This window comes from Opisthocomus hoazin, chromosome 2, assembly GCF_030867145.1.
Source record: "Opisthocomus hoazin isolate bOpiHoa1 chromosome 2, bOpiHoa1.hap1, whole genome shotgun sequence".
Lineage (NCBI taxonomy): Eukaryota > Metazoa > Chordata > Aves > Opisthocomiformes > Opisthocomidae > Opisthocomus > Opisthocomus hoazin.
Genome location: NC_134415.1, coordinates 94,155,596 through 94,177,133, shown reverse-complemented (window position 1 = coordinate 94,177,133; position 21,538 = coordinate 94,155,596). Strand labels below are relative to the sequence as shown.

At 39.6% G+C, this 21,538-nt stretch overlaps 1 protein-coding gene across 3 annotated transcripts in view; it reads right to left on the bottom strand.

Annotated features, from left to right (window-relative positions):
- PHIP (PHIP subunit of CUL4-Ring ligase complex) overlaps positions 1-21,538 on the bottom strand; it is a 122,366-nt gene that overhangs the window by 92,977 nt on the left and 7,851 nt on the right. For 2 of the 3 annotated variants that reach the window (XM_075414472.1, XM_075414473.1), the window contains exons 5-7: positions 17,983-18,133; positions 17,780-17,878; positions 5,538-5,698 (exon numbers count right to left, since the gene is read on the bottom strand). In XM_075414472.1, the coding sequence (XP_075270587.1) occupies positions 5,538-5,698; positions 17,780-17,878; positions 17,983-18,133 (411 nt within the window). Of the gene's footprint in view, positions 1-5,537; positions 5,699-17,775; positions 17,879-17,982; positions 18,134-21,538 lie in introns of those variants that run through there. The other variant, XM_075414474.1, reaches the window with a different exon arrangement.

The window sequence follows — 21,538 nt, the reverse complement described above, 5'->3', positions numbered from 1 at the left end:
TGTGGATTCTCCTCCTCTGGAGATAATCAAAACCAGCCTGGACAAGGTCCTCTGCAGCCTGCTGTAGGACACCCTGCTTCAGCAGGTGAGTTGGACTAGATGATCCCCAGAGGTCCCTTCCAACCCCTACCATTCTGTGACTCTGTGACATATACACTGGCTTATTTCACTTATAGCTCGATTTATTCACTTCTACTAAGATGCCGAGAAGGTAAAGAAAAGGAAAAAGAAAGAGCAAAAAAGTTAGTAAACAAGCTCAGTAATGCACACTTCTAAATCAATTCCAATGAACAAGTTAATAAGGGTTTACAACAGAACTAGCAAACTTGCTGTTTCGACCTTCATAAGCAATTTAAGAGAAAAAAGGGCTCCTTTTTTTTCCCTTAAACTCTGCTTATAAAGCTCTAAGCAGATTAAATTTTAATCCCTTTGCTTCCTTAAAACAAACATACCAGCACTCTAAAAAGCACTCAGATCTGGGTTTTTTTCCCCATGCTCCTCAGTTAATAATAAGCCTCCATAGCAAGTTCCTGTGTTTCTAGATTCAAATTTGCACTTCTGTATCTAAAGCTTCCAAAAGGTTCGAACTATACACCTACCTGATACAATGATTATCTGAATAACAGTATCAGCTCATTCCGTTCTACTGTTACCATGACATGAGACTTGAGAGTATGAAGAAGCTTGTGTATTCTTCTCGAAAGTGCAGTCACCACCAAAAACCCCCAAGAAGTGGAGGAGACAGAAAGGGGGCGCATGCATGTGTGTACGTGTAAAACTGATGCTAACAAGTAACAGCCTCACTGCTCAAAAGAGAGACCTGAAAGTAGAAGGAGGGAAAAAGCAACCCAGAACTTCCAAAACACTGTAGAAATGGACATCACCCACATGTGGATTAATCTCTTTGTCGAAGTGGCACATGCATGAGAACAGAACCGAGCTATTAATTGCATCATAGTCTAGAAATCTCAAACTACTGATCCCATTTTTCTTGGAGCTGTAGAAAGTAAAAAAAAGTCTACAGAACCATACATAAAACATGTTTCTGCAATTCTCACATCATACAGATCAATATTATGAATAAGCTACTGACTTTACAGTAAGCTTACAGCCTGCAGTCATTTTACTGGATGAACAGATTGTTCAAAGCACAGCAAAAAGAAAAAAAAAAAAAAAGTCAACCAATAAATCAAACCCTGCATTATGAGTCCCCTAAAATGCTGCTTGCAGAATGTAACTGATGAAAAGCAACCTGCACGTAGACAACTTAAAGATGTAAAATAGTCAGCCAGAAAAGAAAAGCTAGTTCTGAGACCTCTTGTCACCTGGAGGGTCCTCAGAGGTCTATTTCGTAACAACAAACCAAGCAAAGCAGATCCACACAAAACCAGCCTGCTCCCTACCAGCTGGCTACAGTATAGCTATAGAGGTATGTGTTGTACATCTCCATTGCAGAGAAAAATTAAACAACCATTAGCAACTCTCAACATAAGAAAACAAACAGAAAAAAAAGAAAACAGGAGGGGGAAGACTAAGGTAAAATTGTAAATTCTGTAGCATCTTGGCAAGGCAACAATATTTGAGTTCAAATAAATTCATGGGATTCTATCTGAACTGAATGGGACAATTCACAACTCTTTAAATACTGTTGCAGTTCTACTAGCAAGGGCATTGGCTTACACCACAGCTCATGTTTCCAAGGTTATGTCTACAACTGCTACAAATTATGTGCCTATTAAAAAGCATTTGTCAAAAGTGAATCCTAGTACAAGTTCAGCACCAAGAGAGACCTGATGACAGCACTTTCAAGGTATGGAGTAAAACTGGTTCACTTTCCTACCATTACACAGACTTGTGGGCTGAAGTGAAACTGCCAAGAAACATTCAAATTAATCTTGCGTTGAAAATCTTACATAGACTATTACACAACACTGTTTATTACTCCCTAGAAAAAGTAATCTCAGAGGAGACAGGAAGATAAAGGTGGGGAAAAAGGAGATGGCCATCCCTGTTTGCAGTCAGAAAGTTAAGCAGCACAGGAATCGGAGAAGACAATGCTTGTTTCTACTACCCTGCATGGGTTCTGCAGGTCATGCTTTTCAAGAGATCCAGAATACACAGTCTCAGAAGTAATTAGGTTTTCTTCACCTTTTAGCTGTGTCTTTACACGTAAAGATGCCACAATTATAGTTAATTAAAAAGAGAAAAAAATTACCAAAACAACACAGTTTGTATATTAAGAATATTTTTCACATATTCAGAAGAAAATACAGGTAAGAAGCTGATCTTCAGAAATCCCTTGTGAGATATGTAGAAGAATATAAATAGAAACAGCCACTGCATGACCTACTAGCTAGCAGGAAAACTGCATAATGTCCTGTTTTCACTGCTTTTAGGCAAACTTAGAGCATCTTCTTCCCTGAAAAGATAACATCTCCCAGAAGATTATGACTCAAAAATGCGCTGAGATCACTTTCTTTTGCTTTTAATTTGAAGCAAAACATAAACAGAATTTGAATTTAGAGGCCTTCAATCCTTCAGAGGTCAGGAGGAAAAGGAAACAGTTATGATGCATCTTCCAGAACCAATTACAGATCTAAAACAACCTCTTATCTAGCTAATGTCACACTGAATGCTGGAGGTTCTAGATTAACAATGCAGAGCAGGAACTATTTTCTATTGATGCATGCAAATTTACATGCTGGCAACAAACATGTCTGGAACGAAGTTTGGCCTACTTTTTATTATAAATTCCTATTTCTACTTACTAAAAGACTTTAGAAATTGTAGCTGTCTAGATTGAAAAGAACTGGCACCATCTCATTATACAGATGCAATTAGAAGGACAATTCATGACTGTTTATCTACTGATCACATCACGCCAACTAATAGCAACTTGGATTTTACTGGAATGTGGAATACAACTCGTCAGTTTTCCACTTGCCAACAACCACTTAAACATCTACACAAAACCCACTGGATTTACTTGAGAACACAGAGGTAAGAAGTTCTGCCCCAGGCCCTCCAAAAAGAAAAAATTCACCAGTCAATTTTTATGGACACTTTACTTAACACTAGACTGAAGTAACCATAAGCCTTTCAGTACTTAAAGGGGGTTATAAAGATGGGAACAAACTCTTTAGCAGGACCTGCTGCAATATGACAGGGGGTAATGGTTTTTAAGTAAAAGAAGGTAGATTTAGACTGGACATAAGGAAGAGATTTTTTACAATGAGGGTGGTGAAACCCTGAGACTGGTTGCCCTGAGAGGAGATAGATGCCCCATCCCTGGAAACATTCAAGTCCAGGCTGGACGGGGCTCCAAGAAATCTCATTTGTTTGAAGCTGTCCCTGCTCACTGCAGGGGTACTGGACTACATGACCTTTAATGGTCCCTTCCAACCCAAACTATTCTATGATTCTACAATCTAAACTGGGACCTTTTCCAAGCAATCATACCAGGACACCTGTATATCTGTCAGCAAAGGACTGCCAGCAAAGCTCTGGGGTTGCAGAAGCATTATTGCTCCCCCCCATTTTATTTCAGGTTCTTCTACTTTTCTTTTGGAAACAAATTGTTGTTAAAGTAAAGAGAATTCCCTCTCTTTAATCACTTTTAAATCAGACTGCAAAAAGCAAGGGAATGTGTAACAAGGAATGATCATTGCAGATGCACCCAAGAGGAAGTTCAGTATGTATCTGTGGACAAAAAAAGATTTTAGGAACACAGGAAAGTTTTAGAAAAATGAAGAATCAGAAGACCTTAACAAGCAGTTTTATGCACTTCATGTAGGCAGCACAAACAGAAGTTTCTATTTAGAGGTGAACAGGGTGAGCGTAGGTCATTCTTATATTTGGTACACATAATATCTCTAATCCATTCTGCCATTGTACATATAAAATATACCCACAATAGAGAACCATTTTCTTGATAGCTTAATCATGCATAAACTACACAACATAAGAATTTAATGCCTATGACTGCTGAGTGACTTACCTTGCCAATGAAAGATAAAGAAATGCGAAAAAAGTCTTTGCTATGCCTGAAGTAACAAGTGAACAAATAAACAGGTCTGTTCAAAACACTGCAAGTGTCCCATCCCTGCAAACACACATCCCTCCACACAACAACGCAAAACACATGCGGACAAAGGGGTGAATTATATTTACAACTGCCCTGAAAGAATTTTAGAAGCTAGGACTGCAAGACAAAGTAGGTGAACTGAACTGTACTGTCATCTGCATTGTTCGAGTTATCTGCCATGAGGTTAGACAGGACACAATCAAACTCCTGGATCCACAAAGGTATTGATTACATCCAGTCATTTGTTAGAAGGTAATAAATGCAGCCAAAGTGTCCCAGACTGACACGAGGTGTGTATTTATGAGATCTTTGGCTCTACTAAAATTGACTGCTTACCAAGACATCCAAACTACATTGGCACCTATTTGCTTCTATAGTTCCCATTCCTTGGGAAACTTGCAATTACAGTACTGATTTCAGACATCCGTCCAACTTTTTTTTTTTTTTTTTTTAACAACAAAATCAGGAAAATAGTTCACAGAATCACAGAATGGTAGGGGTTGGAAGGGACCTCTGTGGGTCATCTAGTCCAACCCCTCTGCCAACGCAGGGTGTCCTACAGCAGGCTGCACAGGACCTTGTCCAGGCGGGTCTTGAATATCTCCAGAGAAGGAGACTCCACAACCTCCCTGGGCAGCCTGTTCCAGTGCTCCATCACCCTCAGAGGGAAGAAGTTCTTCCTCATGTTCAGACAGAACTTCCTGTGCTTCAGTTTGTGCCCTTTGCCCCTTGTCCTGTCGCTGGACACCACTGAAAAGAGTTTGGCCCCATCCTCCTGACACTCACCCTTCAGATATTTGTAAGCATATATTAGGTCCCCTGACCTAATAGTTTTAAACTATTATGAATAGTTTAAAATACTAAGAAAACTGGTTAAAAAAAAGTTCCTGGGATCTCATAAAGACAACTCCTTGTGAACCAACATTTGTTACTACACTCCATGTGAATTTTCAGCTTTCCAGTTTCCTTCAACATGCTGTACCAAATCTATGTGTATCACCAGACTGTTAAACTTCACAGTTATGCTTTAAATTTCACAGAAGTTATACAAAAAGTCAAAATAATCTTTAATTGATTGTCCTTTCTGACTTCCTAATCAAATTCTGTGGTAGCAGTTCATTCTTTTGCTTATGTTTTTGCCAGAGAAAACAAGTCCAGAGGAAAGAATCTAGACTGAGTATAATTCCTTTCCACTGAAAATAACCTGAGTTTTCCGACTGAACTACAAACATCAGCAATCACCATCACACCTAGCTTTAGGATATGTATGCCAAAACTATTTTAACATGCAAACCAGTATGGCTATTAGAAAGCATATACAAGAGTAACAGTAGTACATTGTTTTGATGCACAACATCAGTATATTTAGTTTTTGGAAACAATTAGGAGACATTTCTGTCTGTACTTCAAAAAAAAAAAAAAAATTCTACAAAAACAAAGATTTTGTACTTACAGTAAATATTCGCCTGCCAGTCCGATCAAAAGTTACACAGTATACAGAAGATAAGTGTCCTAAAATTCGTTTGTGCATCTTCATATGTTGATAGACTGCGGTTGGAACAAGGCGTTCAAGTCTGTATTTTCCATTTAGTTTTCTTGAAAACAGGGTATCCACTACCAAATGGGTAAAAAAAATAAAAGAAGAGACAGCATTTATATTGGGTTCATAAACTAAAAGAGTTCTCCAGGATGGAAAGTTTATTTCAACACTAGACCACTTGCTATACGAACAGCTTACTATAGTAATTCTCTCATTTTGCCATAGTTAGGTAAAAAAACATACAAAAGTAGCCTATGATACAAATACGCAAAGAGGTACCAAACTGAAAGGCAGAACATAAAGATGCAATGCAACTTTCAACTTTAAGTGCCCAAACACATGCTTCTCACTTTACACCTACAGTGTGAGAAATGCAGGAGGACTGAGGCAGCTTCCATGGAGGAGTAAACTACACCAAATTTAACAAGCATAAAAGCTTCCACATAGCTATTAACTGAAGCTCAGCAAACATTCAAATCTTCTCCAAGGTAACCTGTTTTTTAAGGATTACACAATCAAACATTTATCCATCACTTGCAAGACAATCAATTTGGTTGTTTGTTTTTTTTTAAATACTGCTACTCACTACAGACACAGAAACAAAAAAAAAAAAACACACCAAAGTTTTACATACAAATTTTACCAACACCTTACAAAAAAAATCCGATTTTGACTAACAGAACCTTGTCCAAAGAGTTGGGGACTTTTCTCAAGTTTAAAAGCTAAGAAGGTCCAGGAGCAGGAATATACTTTGTTTCAACAACACACAAACCTTCAATCAAGAACTTCAGTAACCAAAATAAAGCTAAGTGTTACTAATTTTAAACTGCTACTCATGCAATGATAAAGCAACAGAGTATTACTGCTTATAGGCATGGATACATAGGCCTCAGTCAAACAGCTCCCCATATCGTCATCAGACTGAAGAATGGCAATGGCGATACATTTTATATTCCACAGAATCATGATAAAGCAGGTCATATATTCAGATCTCCAGCTTCTAAATATGTGAAAAGTAAAAACATAAACGCACGACAATGTCCACAGCACTACACACACATGAAAAACAAGATCTATCAGTGCCAAACGACTTAGTTGATTAGCTGTCTTAGCCATTCTTTACACATGGCCAAGGCTGTGTCTGTACCAGTGAATTGAGCAGGACCAGGGAGTCACACACACTCTCTAGCATCACCTGTGAAACAGCTACAGACCTCTCGCATTGCTTGGTTTTGGCCCAGACCAACCAGACACTGGTTCAGGAGCCAGCACAGGTCAAACTACATTAAACAGGCAAACCGGATTGTAGCTGCTCTTCGAGGAGCAAAAGCACTTAGCTTCATGGACAAGTACCAAGCCCACTGGCCTCAGGCCATAAGAACAGCCCTGAACCATTTCCGTTAACTGCCTAAGTAGCCCAGGGATTCAAGGAGGTTCTCCTAGTTCAAGATGCTTTGTGAAGGAGCAGGATTGTTAGCTGTGCAGCAAGGCATTTTAGGCAAAGCATCATTACTGCCTTAAGTCTCTACTATATGCTCTTCACCCTCTCCTTACACAAGAAAAAGCTGCAGTTGCATCTGCTTTATGACAAAGCTTTTCCTTGCCAAGAGTCTACTTTAGAACAGCAGGAAACCAAGCTTAGTTCAGTCACAAGATAAATCTAGTTTCAGCTTCTGACAAATCATCCTACAATTCTAAAAAACCAACCACCAACCCAAAACCCTGCACACCCAAAAAAAACCCCTAATACACCAAACAAAAAACAAATAAACACACATACAAACAGAATAAGGAATGTCTTTGTCACTACAATAAAGTGAGCTTACACAATAATCCTGACCTACTCAGAAGTTACCTTCTGTTTGCTCTTCATGTAAGATGGAGATGGTTGTTGGAAATCACCTTCTAGCAATGCCTTCAAATGAAACCATAGCTCACAGAAAGGGAAAAAAGCTTAACTAAAACTTTGATTTGCAAAGATGTTCTGTCCATAAATCAAATCTGTAAGCAGACTCATTAGGATGAAAGAGCCAATGACTTAATATAAGCATGTAATTTTTAATATACATCTGAAATTATGGAAAACTTTTTAAAGTATTGGAGATAAATTTCAAGTTTGGGCTTTGTTTGTTTGTGGGGTTTTGTTTTGTTTTTTATATCACTGAAGAAGACTAAGTTTAACAGAACCTAAGCCAGTATTTGTGATTCTACTCTCGTCGATGGAAATGGTAATGGGCAACTGTTGGGGTCGATGTAGCTTGAGAGTTAGCATGACTAGGCTGCTTAAGCAAAACAGTTAGCATAACTGAACAGGCCGCTGGAAAGGGCAGCTAAGAATAACAATTGAGAAAGTTCTGATAGTGCACATGATGTGGGTTAGCAAAAACAAGATGTGTTCAAGGACGTGGAGGCGGTCTGTTGCTATTGGCGTTAGTGCATAGTTACCAGTCATAAGGGAATGTGGGGCATGTGAACAGCGCGTGATTTATGTCTGTAGCCTATCCGAATAAGCGTGATCACATATGCAGATATGAAAAATGTATACAACCATGCAAGCAGACCAATAAATCGAATCGACTGTGCATTGTATCAATGTGTGAGAGTCATTCCTGTCCCTGCATGGATGCTGAAACTCGGCAGGCAACCTGCTATGAGTTCACATATCCCTGTGAAACTCAGCAGGTGAAAAACCCCTTGCTCAGTAACCATCAACCTACTGGAGGAAATGAGAGGCAATGCTGTGATACCGGAAACAAGAAAACTGGGATCTAACCCACTCTTTGACCTTGATTAAAACTTACAACATAGCTAAATCCCAAAACCGGTTAAAAACAAAATTAAGTGAATTAAAAAGTGATTTGACATGGGGAAAAAAAAACAACCCAGTATTATGAACTTAAATCCTATGGGAAGGAAGTTTTTTACCAAGATCATGCAACTGGCAGGGCAGGCTTGAACACTGTCCAAAACCAGTTAATTTTTAAAACACTTCTCAAACTGTTTTTTTGTTGTTGTTTTAAACTAAATTCTCACATCCACCATTGTTCTTCAATATGCCCTTCCATTTAACTACCTTTATATTTACTCTCACTGACTTTGCCAAGCAATCCAGCTTGTCTTCTCTAACTGACCTATTCCCACTTTTTGTTCCAAACACTGACACCTCCAATGTCACCTGCACACTCTACTAGCAAAACAGCTGGTTTTTTTTTTTTGCTCCAGAGTACAAGTAAAAATTAAGAACTGTTGTGTCTCGAAAACAAATTCCTGCAGCTGAACAACAAAATTGATTTTTCTGGTGCTAACCAAGGTGAGAAAGGCTACCAACTGTTAATAATAATGCCTTTGTACTAAATACAGGCCTTTGGTTTTATTACAACTGGTACCCATATCTAGCACCAACGCTTGTCAGACCTTATGTAGTCTCTAATCTATTTTAGCTTGATTTTAACTGCATTTAGAAAAAAGTGATTTCAGAAACCCCTGTGACAGCAAGTCTATCTCTCTCCTTTTAGCCATATTAGCAGTTTTCCGTCTTTGCTTAAATTTTGCTTGGCCTCACACAAGTGAGTCAGTATGAACAAAGGTGTTAGTCACAGCAAGAGTGATGAACAGCTGCAGTGGGAGCCACAAACCGTACGCAGTAAGGGAGGAAAGAAGGATGAGGCTTCATCCCGGGAAGGGTTAGAGAGCACTGGCTGGGCCATACAGCGAGTCAACCAACATGAAGAGAAGTAAGAATGGTTGGAAGGAAGGAAGAAAACAACAGAACAGAAATTGCCTGCTTCTTGATGGAGTGGACACTGCACAGAAAGAACTCCCATCTAATGCCTGGACAACTAAGAAAATTAATATTAACTTAGCTTTACATGCCTGTCTACTACTCACACGTAAGATCTACTTTACAAATAAACAAAATTTAAAACAAACCAACCAGAAAAGTAGATGTTACTAAGTGGTTGTTGTGCAACGCAGGATAACAATCCACCACTTACTTCCAAATGACATTTTGGTTTCAAAATCAGGATTCTTCGTATCTAATAATGAAGTTAACTGATCAGTAGAAACCAATGCCTGAGAAAGCCATGTGTTTTGTTGATGTTTTGAACATGTAAAAAACACTTTGCCACAAATTTTATCGTTTAAGTTGCTATGAATTGCTTACCCTTTGGTTCCAAAGAAAATGAATTGGCTTCTAGTTTTTAGGTAACCGGGCTCATCTTCACATAACATGACCAGTCTCCAAGACTGAGATGGTCTACCACAGAATGGTTGAGGCGGGAAGGAACCTCTAGAGATTGTCCAGTCCAACCCTCCTGCTCAAGCAGGGCCAGCTAGAGCAGGCTGCCCAGGGCTGTATCCAGTCAGGTTTTGAATTATCTCCAAGGATGGTGACTTCGCATTCCCTCTGGGCAACCTGTGCCAGACCTTTGATCACCCCCAAAAGGTGTTTTCTTATGTTTAACTTCCTCTCAGCTAGCATCCATTGTCTTTGTCCTGTCAGGAGGCATCAACAGGAAGAGCTTGGCTCCATCTTCTTCACACCTTCCCATTCAAGTATTCATACCCATTGACAACAATCCCCACACCTTCTCTTCTCCAGGCTAAACAATCCCAGCTCTCTTGGTTTCTCCTTGTATGACAGATACCTCAATCCCTTCATCGTCTTCCTGCTACTTTGACAGGCCAGCTCCAGTCTGTCCATGTCTTTCCTGCCCTGAGGAACCCAGGGCTGGACCCAGCACTTCACGTGTGATCTCACCTATGCTGAGTAAAGAAACACCCTCGACATAATCGCAACGCACTGCCCAGCATGCCACTTGTTTTTTTTGTTTTTTTGCAAGGGCACACTATAGACTCAACGTCTGACATGTTCAATCCCAGGACAGTCAGCTCATTTTCTGCAAAGCTGCTTTCCAGCTGATCAGCCCCCAGTGTCCACCGGTGCATGAGGTTATTCCTCCCCAGGGGCAGGACTTTCGCACTTCTCTTTGTGGAACTTCATTAGATTCCCGTTGACCCATTTCTCCAGCCTGTCGAAGTACCGCTGAATGGCAGCACAGACCATCTGATCCACAAATCACTCCTCATTTTTGCACTGTCTGCAAACTTGGTGTTTCATCATCCAAGTTATTAATGAAGATGTTGAACAATACCAGCTCTAGTATCAACCGCTGGAGTACACCACTCTTGACTGGCCTCCATACCAGTCACTGGAATTCATTCTGATCACAACCCTTTGAGCCCAACACTTCTGCCTGTATCTCACCATTTTATCAGTGAGAATGTTATGGCAGCCAGTTTAGAAAGCCTTGCTGAAGTCAGGATAAACAATGTTCACTGTTGTACCTTCATCCTCCAAGCCATTCATCCCATTTAATAGGCTAGTCAGGCATGACTTCTCCTTCGTGGATCAATGCCAACTACTCTCAGCCACGTTCTTGTCCTTATGTTGGCTTCCAGGAGCATTTGCTTCACCACTTGCCCAAGGACTGAGGCAAGGAGGATTCACCTTTAGTTCCACAAAGTCGTCTTCTTGCCCTGCTTCAAGACAGGAGTGGCATTCCTCCTCTTACAGTCCTCAGGAAGCTCCCCTGAGCACCACGAACATTTCAAAGTTAATCAGCAGTGGCCTTGCAATGACATCAGCCAGCACCCTCAGCACCCAGGGGTGCATCCTATCCAGGGCCCATGGACTACGTATGTAGTTTGTTTAAGCATTCCCTAACCTGATCCTCCTCCACCAAGGGAAAGTCTTCCTTGCTCCAGACCTTCCCCTTGGCCTCGAGGGGCTGAAATTTTTGAAGGCTGGTATTACCAGTGAAGACCCACGCCAAGACGACATCAAATACCTCAGCTTTTCCAGGTCTTTTGTCACCAGGTCCCCTGCCCCATTCACGAGCAGGCCCTACTGTTCCTTCTGCTCCTGACAGACCTGTAAAAGCTCTGTTCCTTCATGTCCCTTACCAGATTTAACGCTAGAAGAACTTTGGCTTTTGTTACTGCAGAATCACAGAATGACTGAAGTTGGAAGGGACCTCTGAAAATCATCTAGTCTAATCCTCCTTTGAAAGCAAAGTCAAATACAAAAAGTTGCTCAGGACCTTTTATGAAAGAAGAAGAGGAAAAAAAAAAAAGAAAAAAGAAAATAGGGTAGGGTGAGAAACACAGGACTCTTTACCCAAAGATTCTAACCTTAACCTCTAAAGGTAGGAGTTTAAACTCGTTTTTGTAAGGGCCACTCAGGAACCGAAACTGTGGAGAGCTGGGCTCTTAAAACAAGTTAGTAAAATGGAACTTTGTTTTTTAAAATCTCACTTCTACTGTCAACAACCTTAGTCTGAAAACCACACATCTCAGAATAAAGATCACCTTATGTGTTTGGTTTCCCTCAGAACAATTCAAAAATCAAATATAAAGCTCATGAAGGTAAAATGGTGGGAGCTCTCAGCGGAACTTACGAAAGGTTATAGATTTTCTCCCATCCAGAAGGGATGTGATAGGCCTCAGCTGAATGCCTTCAAAGTTTCAGAATGTTTCTAACTTACTCCCTGCCCAAAATAGAACAAGCAGCTCAGAGAAAAATCAACAATTTGTAAAAGGAAGAAAATTTTGGGGTTTGAAAGATACATCAGTATTAGCTAAGACAATTTCCCCCCCGCCCCGGGCTTTCTTATTTCCGTTATCAAAGTGACCAATTCCATCATCTTATTTACATGGTCCTACCTTGGAATGTGAAATATGCCTTAATGATGCGGGACAGTCATTTGCCTTACCCACTACTCAGCAAAAAATCCCATAATTTTCTACAAAGTATAAGTTGCCCTTTAAAAAAGCACGCACAAACATCACAGAATCATAGATCATTATGGCTTATCTTTCATTTTCTTCTTTTCTGGAGGTGCATTTAACTAATGAAAGTTATATTCTGAAGGACAGAATCCACTTTTGTTCTCCTTCAATTCACACAAAAATAGAACCAGATTCAGAAGAAACCTGGAATGACACCTGAGGATGACACATACTTCACTTACAACTCTTACCCATATTGAATCAACTTTCATAACTCGAGAGGCTAGACACACCTCTAATGAATACCAAGGCATTCAGTGTTGTTAAAAATAATAATAGGGACTGGTAGACAACTCCCTTCACTCCTGTGGTGGATTGACCCTGGTTGGACGCCAGCTGCCCACCAAAACCGCTCTATCAATCCCCCTCCTTAACTGGACAGAGGAGAGAAAATAGAACAAAATGGTCACAGGTCAAGATAAGGACAGGGAAAGACCACTCACCAGTTACCATCATGGGCAAAACAGACTCGACTCATGGAAATCAGCTTGCTTTAATACCAATCAAATCAGAGAAAGGTAATGAGAAATAAAACCAAATCTTAAAAACACCTTCCTCCCTGCCCTCCCTTCTTCCTTGGGTTAACTTGACTCCTGAATTCTCTACCTCCTTCCCCTGAGCAGCACAAGGGGACGGTGACTGGGAGCTGCGGTCAGTTCATCACACACGCTGTCTCTGCCGCTCCTTCCTCCTCAGCAGGAGGACTCCTCACACTCTGACCCTGCTCCACTGTGGAGTCCCTCCCATGGGAGACAGTTCTCCACAAAGTGCTCCAACATGGGTACTTCTCATGGGCTGCAGCTCTTCACAAACTTCCCCAGTGTGGGTCCCCCACGGGGTGCAGTCCTTCAGGAACAGGCTGCTCCAGCGTGGATCCCCCACAGAGTCACAAGCCCTGCTAGAAAACCTGCTCTGGTGTGGGCTCCTCTCTCCACAGGTCCTGCCAGGAGCCTACTCCAGCATGGGCTCTCCAGGGGGTCAGAGCCTCCTTTGGGCATCCACCTGGTCCAGCATGGGGTCCTCCACAGGCTGCAGGGGCACAGCCTGCCTCACCACAGTCTTCTCCACAGGCTGCAGGGGAACCTCTGCTCTGGCGCCTGGAGCACTCCTCTGAGCACCTTCTCCTCCTTCACTGGTGTCTGCAGAATTGTTCCTCTCACAGATTCTCACTCCTCTCTCTGGCTGCAGCTGTGCAGGTTTTTTCCCCCCTTCTTAAATATGTTATCCCAGAGGCGCTACCACCATCACTGATGGGCTCAGCCTTGGCCAGCAGTGGGTCCATCTTGGAGCTGGTGGCATTTGCTCTACTGGACATAGGGGAAGCTTCTCCCGCTACCAAAACCTCGCCACACAAAGCCAGTACAACTCTCCAAGCTAGTAAGATTAAATGTATTGAGCACCCAGTGGTGGGGTGTTGGTGCTTTTTCTCCCTTCTGTAAAGATGTCTCAGGTCAAAAACACAGTTTGAATTGACTTCTATCTTCCTACCATTTTTCTGTTCAACTTCTAAACTCTAGGCAGTACTCCAAGTCTCCTGGCTTACAGATGATTGTCAATCAGGTAACATGGTTAAGGTAGCAATTGGATCAAGCCAGAACTTGTCTCTGACCATTTCACAAAAGTAAAAGTATACTGGCTCCTCAGTGCTGCATCTCTGAAAACATAAAAATTCTACATACATCTAAAACTTTACATAAAATATTAATTTTCTCAGTGAAACTAACTTCCAAACCTAACTAATTCAGAGACGTGGGAGGCAAGATGTTTGGAAAGGCAGAAGGTAAAAACAAAGGAAAATTATACAATCTCAAGCATTTCCAAACTGTTCCCTGACTTCAATGTAATCCGACTTGCTTTCACTATGTATTTATTCAGTTCGTATTTTACTCAAAAGTATAAGTACCATAAGACTTCTGTAGCTCATTTCTTCTTGCATAACAAGAAGTAATTTACTTTAGTATAATTCACTTTAGAGTTGAATAAATGTGTAACAAGATGCTACTTTTAAACAGCTCCTTTAACACAACATGGCTTGCTTTATTTTAGTTTTTTACTATAATTAACAGAGCAATATGGTTACACGAAATACTTTTAGGTTAGCTTTTAGGCCTATTTATTGTATTTCTAAAAACAGACATCTACACCACTTTCAGAACCTCAGATTCTATTTACAGCCAAAACAGCAGCATCATTTAATAAAGAAACTGCGACAAAAGTGCAAAACGCCTCGGAACTTTTTTTGAAGTGGACTATTCGGCAAGACCATGACACACTATTTTTGAAAGGCAGATACACTCATCAGTCAGGAAAAACATTCTTTGTTGTCTGGGGCGAACAGCCAGTCTCATTCAGGTCCTCACACCTGACTGACCCGCTTTCCCAAGGGCTTTGAGCTCAAAGCTCTCAGAGCTTTATGCTTTGGTTCTATGCTTTTCAGCCTGAAAACCCTCACCTGAAAACCACTGGAAAAGAGTAGTTTTTCTGTTTCTGTATCCAAGAAAATGGGATCTTTAACAAAGTAAACATATGTCATAGCTCTTTTCGTTCTTAATTAGGCATTTCAGCAGCTTTTTATAAGGTATGTTGCACAAGTGATAGCAAGCGGACAAAGACTATTCCGTACTGAAGTTTTGTTTTCTCTTTATTATGTTCTACAGATATTCTGAGGTTTTCTGGAGAAGTACATATTTGTACAAATGTATTTTAACTGCAGTTAACGAATGAACATTTCTGTATGTTCAGATGTTCAGTGAGATGTAAATTAAGTTTTCCTGCATAAGATAAAAAGACTTCAGTACCTTCTCTGTTCCTCAATCGTTAGTGGGTTCTCCACCCGAAATACATACAGCCTGAAGAGTAACAGGTTCCGATTTTTTTTTGTCGGGCAAATACATAAAATACAGCTTTCCCAGGGGGAAAATGAGACATTATTTAAGGAAACAGAACAAAATTGTCTAGTTAAAAGAAGTGTCATTCCAGTTCACTACTTCATTGAGAGGATCAGACTAGAATAGGATAAATCAAAGACAAATGCTTTAACACACAGCTCTGAAACAGATACCCAAAAAATTCCAAATACACCTCACAGTTGAAAACACTCAGTTACCAGCACTTATCTCAATGTTTGGAAAAGGAAATCATTGGTCACAAAAAAAGTGGTATGTTGAAATAACTGTAATTTTGCAAATATTCAGTGGTCTGCAAAAGGTTCAATAAAAATAACATTTATTTAGAAAGCCTCACTTGTTCTTCCCTAAAGAGTCTGAAAGTTATTTTTCTTAATATTTAATTCTACTACCACGGTAACTCTACAACTTTCTTTGAAATCCTGCTGCCATGAGTTTCACAAGACGGCCCTTCTCCCCTTTAAATCTAAATACCATGGAACAATCTACAGTACAATGCAAAACAGTCCTCTTCCACTCCAGTTTGTCCAACCTGTTTTAAAATGTATTCCCAAGTAAAGGAAAAGGTAAGGAAACACCTAAAGAAATCCTAGCTATTAGAAAGCTCAGCTGTCCAGCCACCTTGCAGAAACAGCTGCTGATATAGCCCAAGGTTTTCCAAGTTTACAGTCTTCAAGCCAAGGCACAGCCACTCAAGAGTGGAATTATTCTACTCAGCAACAAGCATTTTCTCCCCCACAGCCAGAGCACAACACAGAAGCAACAATCTAAATGAATACCAAAACAGCAGCTCTAAATAAAGCCACACTGAACGGATGCATGTGCTGCACGAGGGTTTAAGCGAATCAGCTCTGACCAATTCACATACAAGGTGAGGAGGTTCTGAAAACTTACCACTAAACACCCAGCAAAACTCTTCCTACATTCCAAGCATCAACAGCAATATCATGGAAAGCATGCAACTTGTGCTTTAAAATGGAAGAGCTACTAGGACACCACACATTTCGTTGTCTGACCGAGACAAAATTGGCTGTGCTCACCCCTAAGAGCTTCTTAGCTGTAGCATGCTTCTGCTTCAGCTGTTTAGAGAGAACTATAGTTCTCTAAGTAAAGTGTAATGGTATGCATTTGGAGACATGATTTTGAGTTTCTTCAACATTAGAAATAAATAGCCCAAATTACGCTCTCTCAGTTATTTTATTTTTTTCTATATACATATATATATCTCGCAATTCATGGAAAGCTTACAGGCTACCAATAGCCTCCAAAAGGAGTTTAGAGACTGAAAAACTGTAATGGCAATGTTAAAAATGCCTCTGTTCTGAAAAGCACCTACCTATGTATTTGTACATTGTTACTCATTAGTTCCTGCAATGTATCTTCCATCTTCTCTTTCTTGCCAAGACAGAAACCTTTGTCTTTGCAGCAGCTGCAGCTGCTCAGGAGCCAGGCACTTGTACATTCCCAGCCCACTCTCACCCAACACTGCGTATCTATCTGCAACTACTGTTTTGGTATAAACCGATACCGTTTTGGTATAATCCAAACTGGTAATTTGGTCTTCACTGTCTTCCCCTCCCTGGACATCAACAGAGAAAGACAAAAAGACACAAGTGATTTTGCACATTTTTCTATCTGTGACAAAAGGACGCTCCTTAAAAAAATCTCCTAGAATATCACATCTTGGTTCTTCTAGCAACTAAAAAGCCACGTATCATCTTGCTAAAAGGTTGAAAGCTACCAAACGTGTTTTAGTGACTATATGAGAGCTTAAAAATAACAACTAGGAAAAAAAAAACAAAGAAAAACAATACAATACCCCTGACCTCCACCTTCTCAGTTTTTCAACAGTACAGACAGCATGTGCACGCTTCATGATACAGTATAGCAAACTAAAGCACAGCTACAAAATTACTGAATGGACCAGACAGCAGAAAGAATAGCTCCTACATGACACTCAAATCTTACCAAAGAAAACCACTACCAGTCTACGTGACTTTTTCTCCCCAACAACAGGTGCAGGTCACGCTGCCCTGGTTTTAAGTTGTATATGGTACCTATTATTTATCTACCAACAGTTTCATTACATCTTTAAGAAGAGTTTTATTTGCATGTATTCATTGTTGAAACACATTTTATTCCATTTCTACTTCAAAGACAAAATTAGCTTCAGAGCAGAACTAGTATGGGAATTTACAATACCCATTTCTTCCCCACGTACAAACCAGTACATATGACAACACAACATCTTAATAAAAATACTATTAAAGGTAAGGTATATGACACAAAACAAGGGCAAATATAAACAGAACTACTACTTAGCTCTCTTCATTACAATAATCAATCACCCTGGGAGTTAGGTATTACAATGGCACTGCCATAATAAAACTGACTTACCTATACTAGGTGGACTGCCATAATTTACCGGGGACTCTGGAGGCCTCCCACAATGTAGTGCAGCAAGAGCAGATCCCTTCCACACAACATGTTTGCAACCTGTTTTAGAAGAATTATACAAAAAATGTAAGCAAGCTTTTTTTCATGCGAAAATGCAGAAAATACATGAAAGAACTCTCAAAATTCTCATAAAATTTTCATACTTTTGTTTGTACGAAGCAAAGACTGTCTGCCAGCTCCTAATAACGTCTGCACTCCAGGGACACTTTGGGGAATTTCTTGCTCTAAAAGCGGTCCAAGTCGATGGCATATTTGAAGCAAGTGATCAGGTGCCAAGTGTCTGTAATATTTCACCTATTATATGAAAAAGCAAACAAAACATTTGACAAAGAACATAATATTTTTGAAGAATTACTGCTTTAATGGTTTTTCTTCCAGATTGTTACACAAATTCATAAGAAAATTATAGTGTATTAAGGATAAAAACAAATAATGACCTTTAAGTACAATAATTCATTCCAGCTGGTCCTAATTAATTCTTCTATTCAGCACACACCACTTTGTACAGAGAACTGTTGGTATTTACTACTTTCTGACTTCAAGGCACAGTTGGTCATAGACTAATAAGCTCCTATATAACCACAGTGAAAAATGTGAAGTATATGTTCAATAGTGTATTTAAATAGTGGTCTGGTCAATTTAAGTTACTGTAAGATAATGATGAGACAAAGACTGTAAGGACAGCAACACTTACAGAATTTTTGGAAGATTCACATATACCAAATAAATAACATAGCTTTGTATAAGACAATTCTGCCTCAACTCACCTAAGTCACAAGACCTTGCTGAAGCCCCACAATTGGAATTTTTTTTTTTTTACACCCAAAGCTTTTAAACAAAAATGTTGGCTTAAGTAATTCCACCTTAAAATTGGTATATGTGGTATGCTATTAGGCTACAAACATGATCAGTTTTTGTAACTGCTCATAGTTTTCAACCGCACAGCACCAAAACAAGCTCCTATTAATGAACAACAGATCTTTTCTCACTACTTGAATATACCAGTGTTGAACCAGTATTAATTACTGCCTGGACAAAATCAGTTCATTCTTTTGAACTACTATAATTCTAGATCAGAAGATCATCTTATGTAACAAAGGAGAAAAGCTTCAAAATGTATGTGTGACAACAGTAAAAGCCTATTAACATAAAGCTTTTGGTTAAGAAATAGCATTTTTAAAATGCATAAACTATGGTCAGCTTAGAGTATCACAAAGAAAATATAAAATAATAAAAATGAGAGGATAGAAACTCAGTTTTCTTCAGTTCTTGTACAGCATTTGGCACATAGCAGCTTTATCCTTCATACAGCCTGAAACACATCTTCACAGTTTGACTTTACAAAAGGAAAAGAAAAAATTACTGCACTAAAAGCTTGTGATGTTTTGTTATTCTGCAACTAGAGAAGGCAGTGACTGACATTTTAGGCAGAATGACGCCTCTGTATAACACCCAATTCACAGGAATATACCTCATTCTTCATCAAATGTGCTCCTATCTTGCTGACACACTGTAACTGCTTCACATATTCAAGCAGTTCGTTAACATAAGGAATGCCGACGTCTGAAACCGAGGCTGTGGAAAAGCCTTCCTTACACCGGTAATTCCCACCGCCAACACCACAACCTTCTAGTGACGGAGGAAGTTTGCTCTTTTGCTCCTGCCATGGTCTATCCCCGGCTCGCAGTTCAGCCTCACACAGCTGCTCGCTCGCTCCCCGCCAGTGGGACAGGGGAGAAAATCAGAAGGGTAAAAAGAGTGAAAACTTGAGAGTTGAAATGACGACGGTTTAATTGGTAAAGCAAAAGCTGGACGGCAAGCAAACCACAATAAGGAATTCATTCACTATTTCCTATCAGCAGGCAAATGTTCAGCTGTTTCCAGGAAAGCAGGGCTTTCCTTCTGTCAATTATATTACATTTGTAGAAGGCCTTGCAAGCTGCCTGAATTTGACTGCCTGTAAGTTAAATTACTTACAAAATTCACACAAGTTAAAAAAGGCTTTTCTTTAAAAAAATACTATAAATTATATTTTTTTAATAAAATTACAGTTGATTGTACAGATAAATACATTTCAAATGACTAAATTTAATGTCTTCAGAGAGGCACCCTGTTAGAAGAGTGGCAAAAAAAACAAATCCACTGAATTCAGACCTTGCTATTCTGATTAATTTTTCTTATCAGTAACATGCAAATAAAACTTGCTTTTTCCCACCTAAAGGAGGAATCACAGCCAAAACACATGCTTGAGAGCCCCAAAATATCAGAATGGCTGTAAGTAATGACAAAGCTAAGTACAGTTTCTGCCATCAACAGCCCTGATCCATTTCCTTAGCTTTTGTTCTCATTCACTCCTATCAAAAGGAGTGCAAAAACAACTACTGCTCTTTGTATAATTCTATCTGAAACCAGACTTCACATCTGCAGAATCTGAACTGTAAAAGATTAACAATTTGACATTTTTTTGGTTCAACCACAAATATTAGAACTATACATGCAATAGTTGTCATTTCATCCTGCTCAAGACCCTTCAGTTTTACACATCCTCACAGATACACAAAATCCAAAGCAAATGGAGCAAATCAGCTTTGACACGTTCCAAAACCACAGCTAGCTGACATCTTGAGTCATATTTCTCATGATTTTTCATAAGCCATGTGTTCACTTTTTTATTTCAGCAGAAACTAGGTAGGCTCAATTCCTTTTGCAGTTTTTAAAGCAGATGTTTTGAAATGCAGATCTATTTGTATTATTCTTGATCGTTCCTATTAAAGCTCTTGTTTTAATAGATAGCTTACACACCCACTATACTCTCTCCTCATTTAAGTCCATTTGTGAAAACAGCTACTTATGCCAAGTTACACAGCAGTTTTGTGATGCTTCTGAGCAGCATTTGTCTGAATAATCATTGTTCGCTACTAAACAGCATTTGCAACCAGCCCACTAACAAAACCGATTCAACAACACTAAGTGAGCTGTATGGTTAAAAGAAAAAGTGACACTGGCCATCTAAACACTTTTCAGCTCCAGCAAGTTTATAAAACTATTTCACAAACCAGACACAGTCAACATTCAGCTCTCATTTTCCTGTATGAAACTAAAGCATACACAAGAAACTTCTGAAAATAAAAAGGTAAGCTTCATTTCCCTGTAAGATCTGCTAGGGAAAAAACTTCACTTCCTTACAGGTTTTATTTAGACTTACTTCTTTCCCTTTATCTCTTTCTATAAAAAAGGAAATGGCTGAATTTAAATAATCTATTAAAAACTGGCTATTAGTTAAGTTTTCTCTAGATGAAGTACTTTCTTCTCCATCAGAAAAAAATAATAATCTTTTAACAACATTAATAAAAAAGTTCAGTTGGAAGGGACCTACAACGATCATCTAGTCCGACTGCCTGACCACTTCAGGGCTCACTAAAAGTTAAAGCACGTTATTAAGGGCACTGTCCAAATGCCTCTTACACACTGACAGGCTTGGGGCACCGACCACCTCTCTAGGAAGCCGGTTCCCAGTTCCCGTGCCAATTTGTGTGTGTGACTATTAGCATTACAGTAGAAGTTACAACTGAAAAAAACTGTGTAAAAGAAATTCACCTTAGTCTTTATTTCTCTCTTTTAAAAAAGGGGGGGGGGGGGGAAGGCAGAAAAGAGAATCACAATGCAGTAGCAACAGCTCAAGAAAGGACAAGGTAAGGA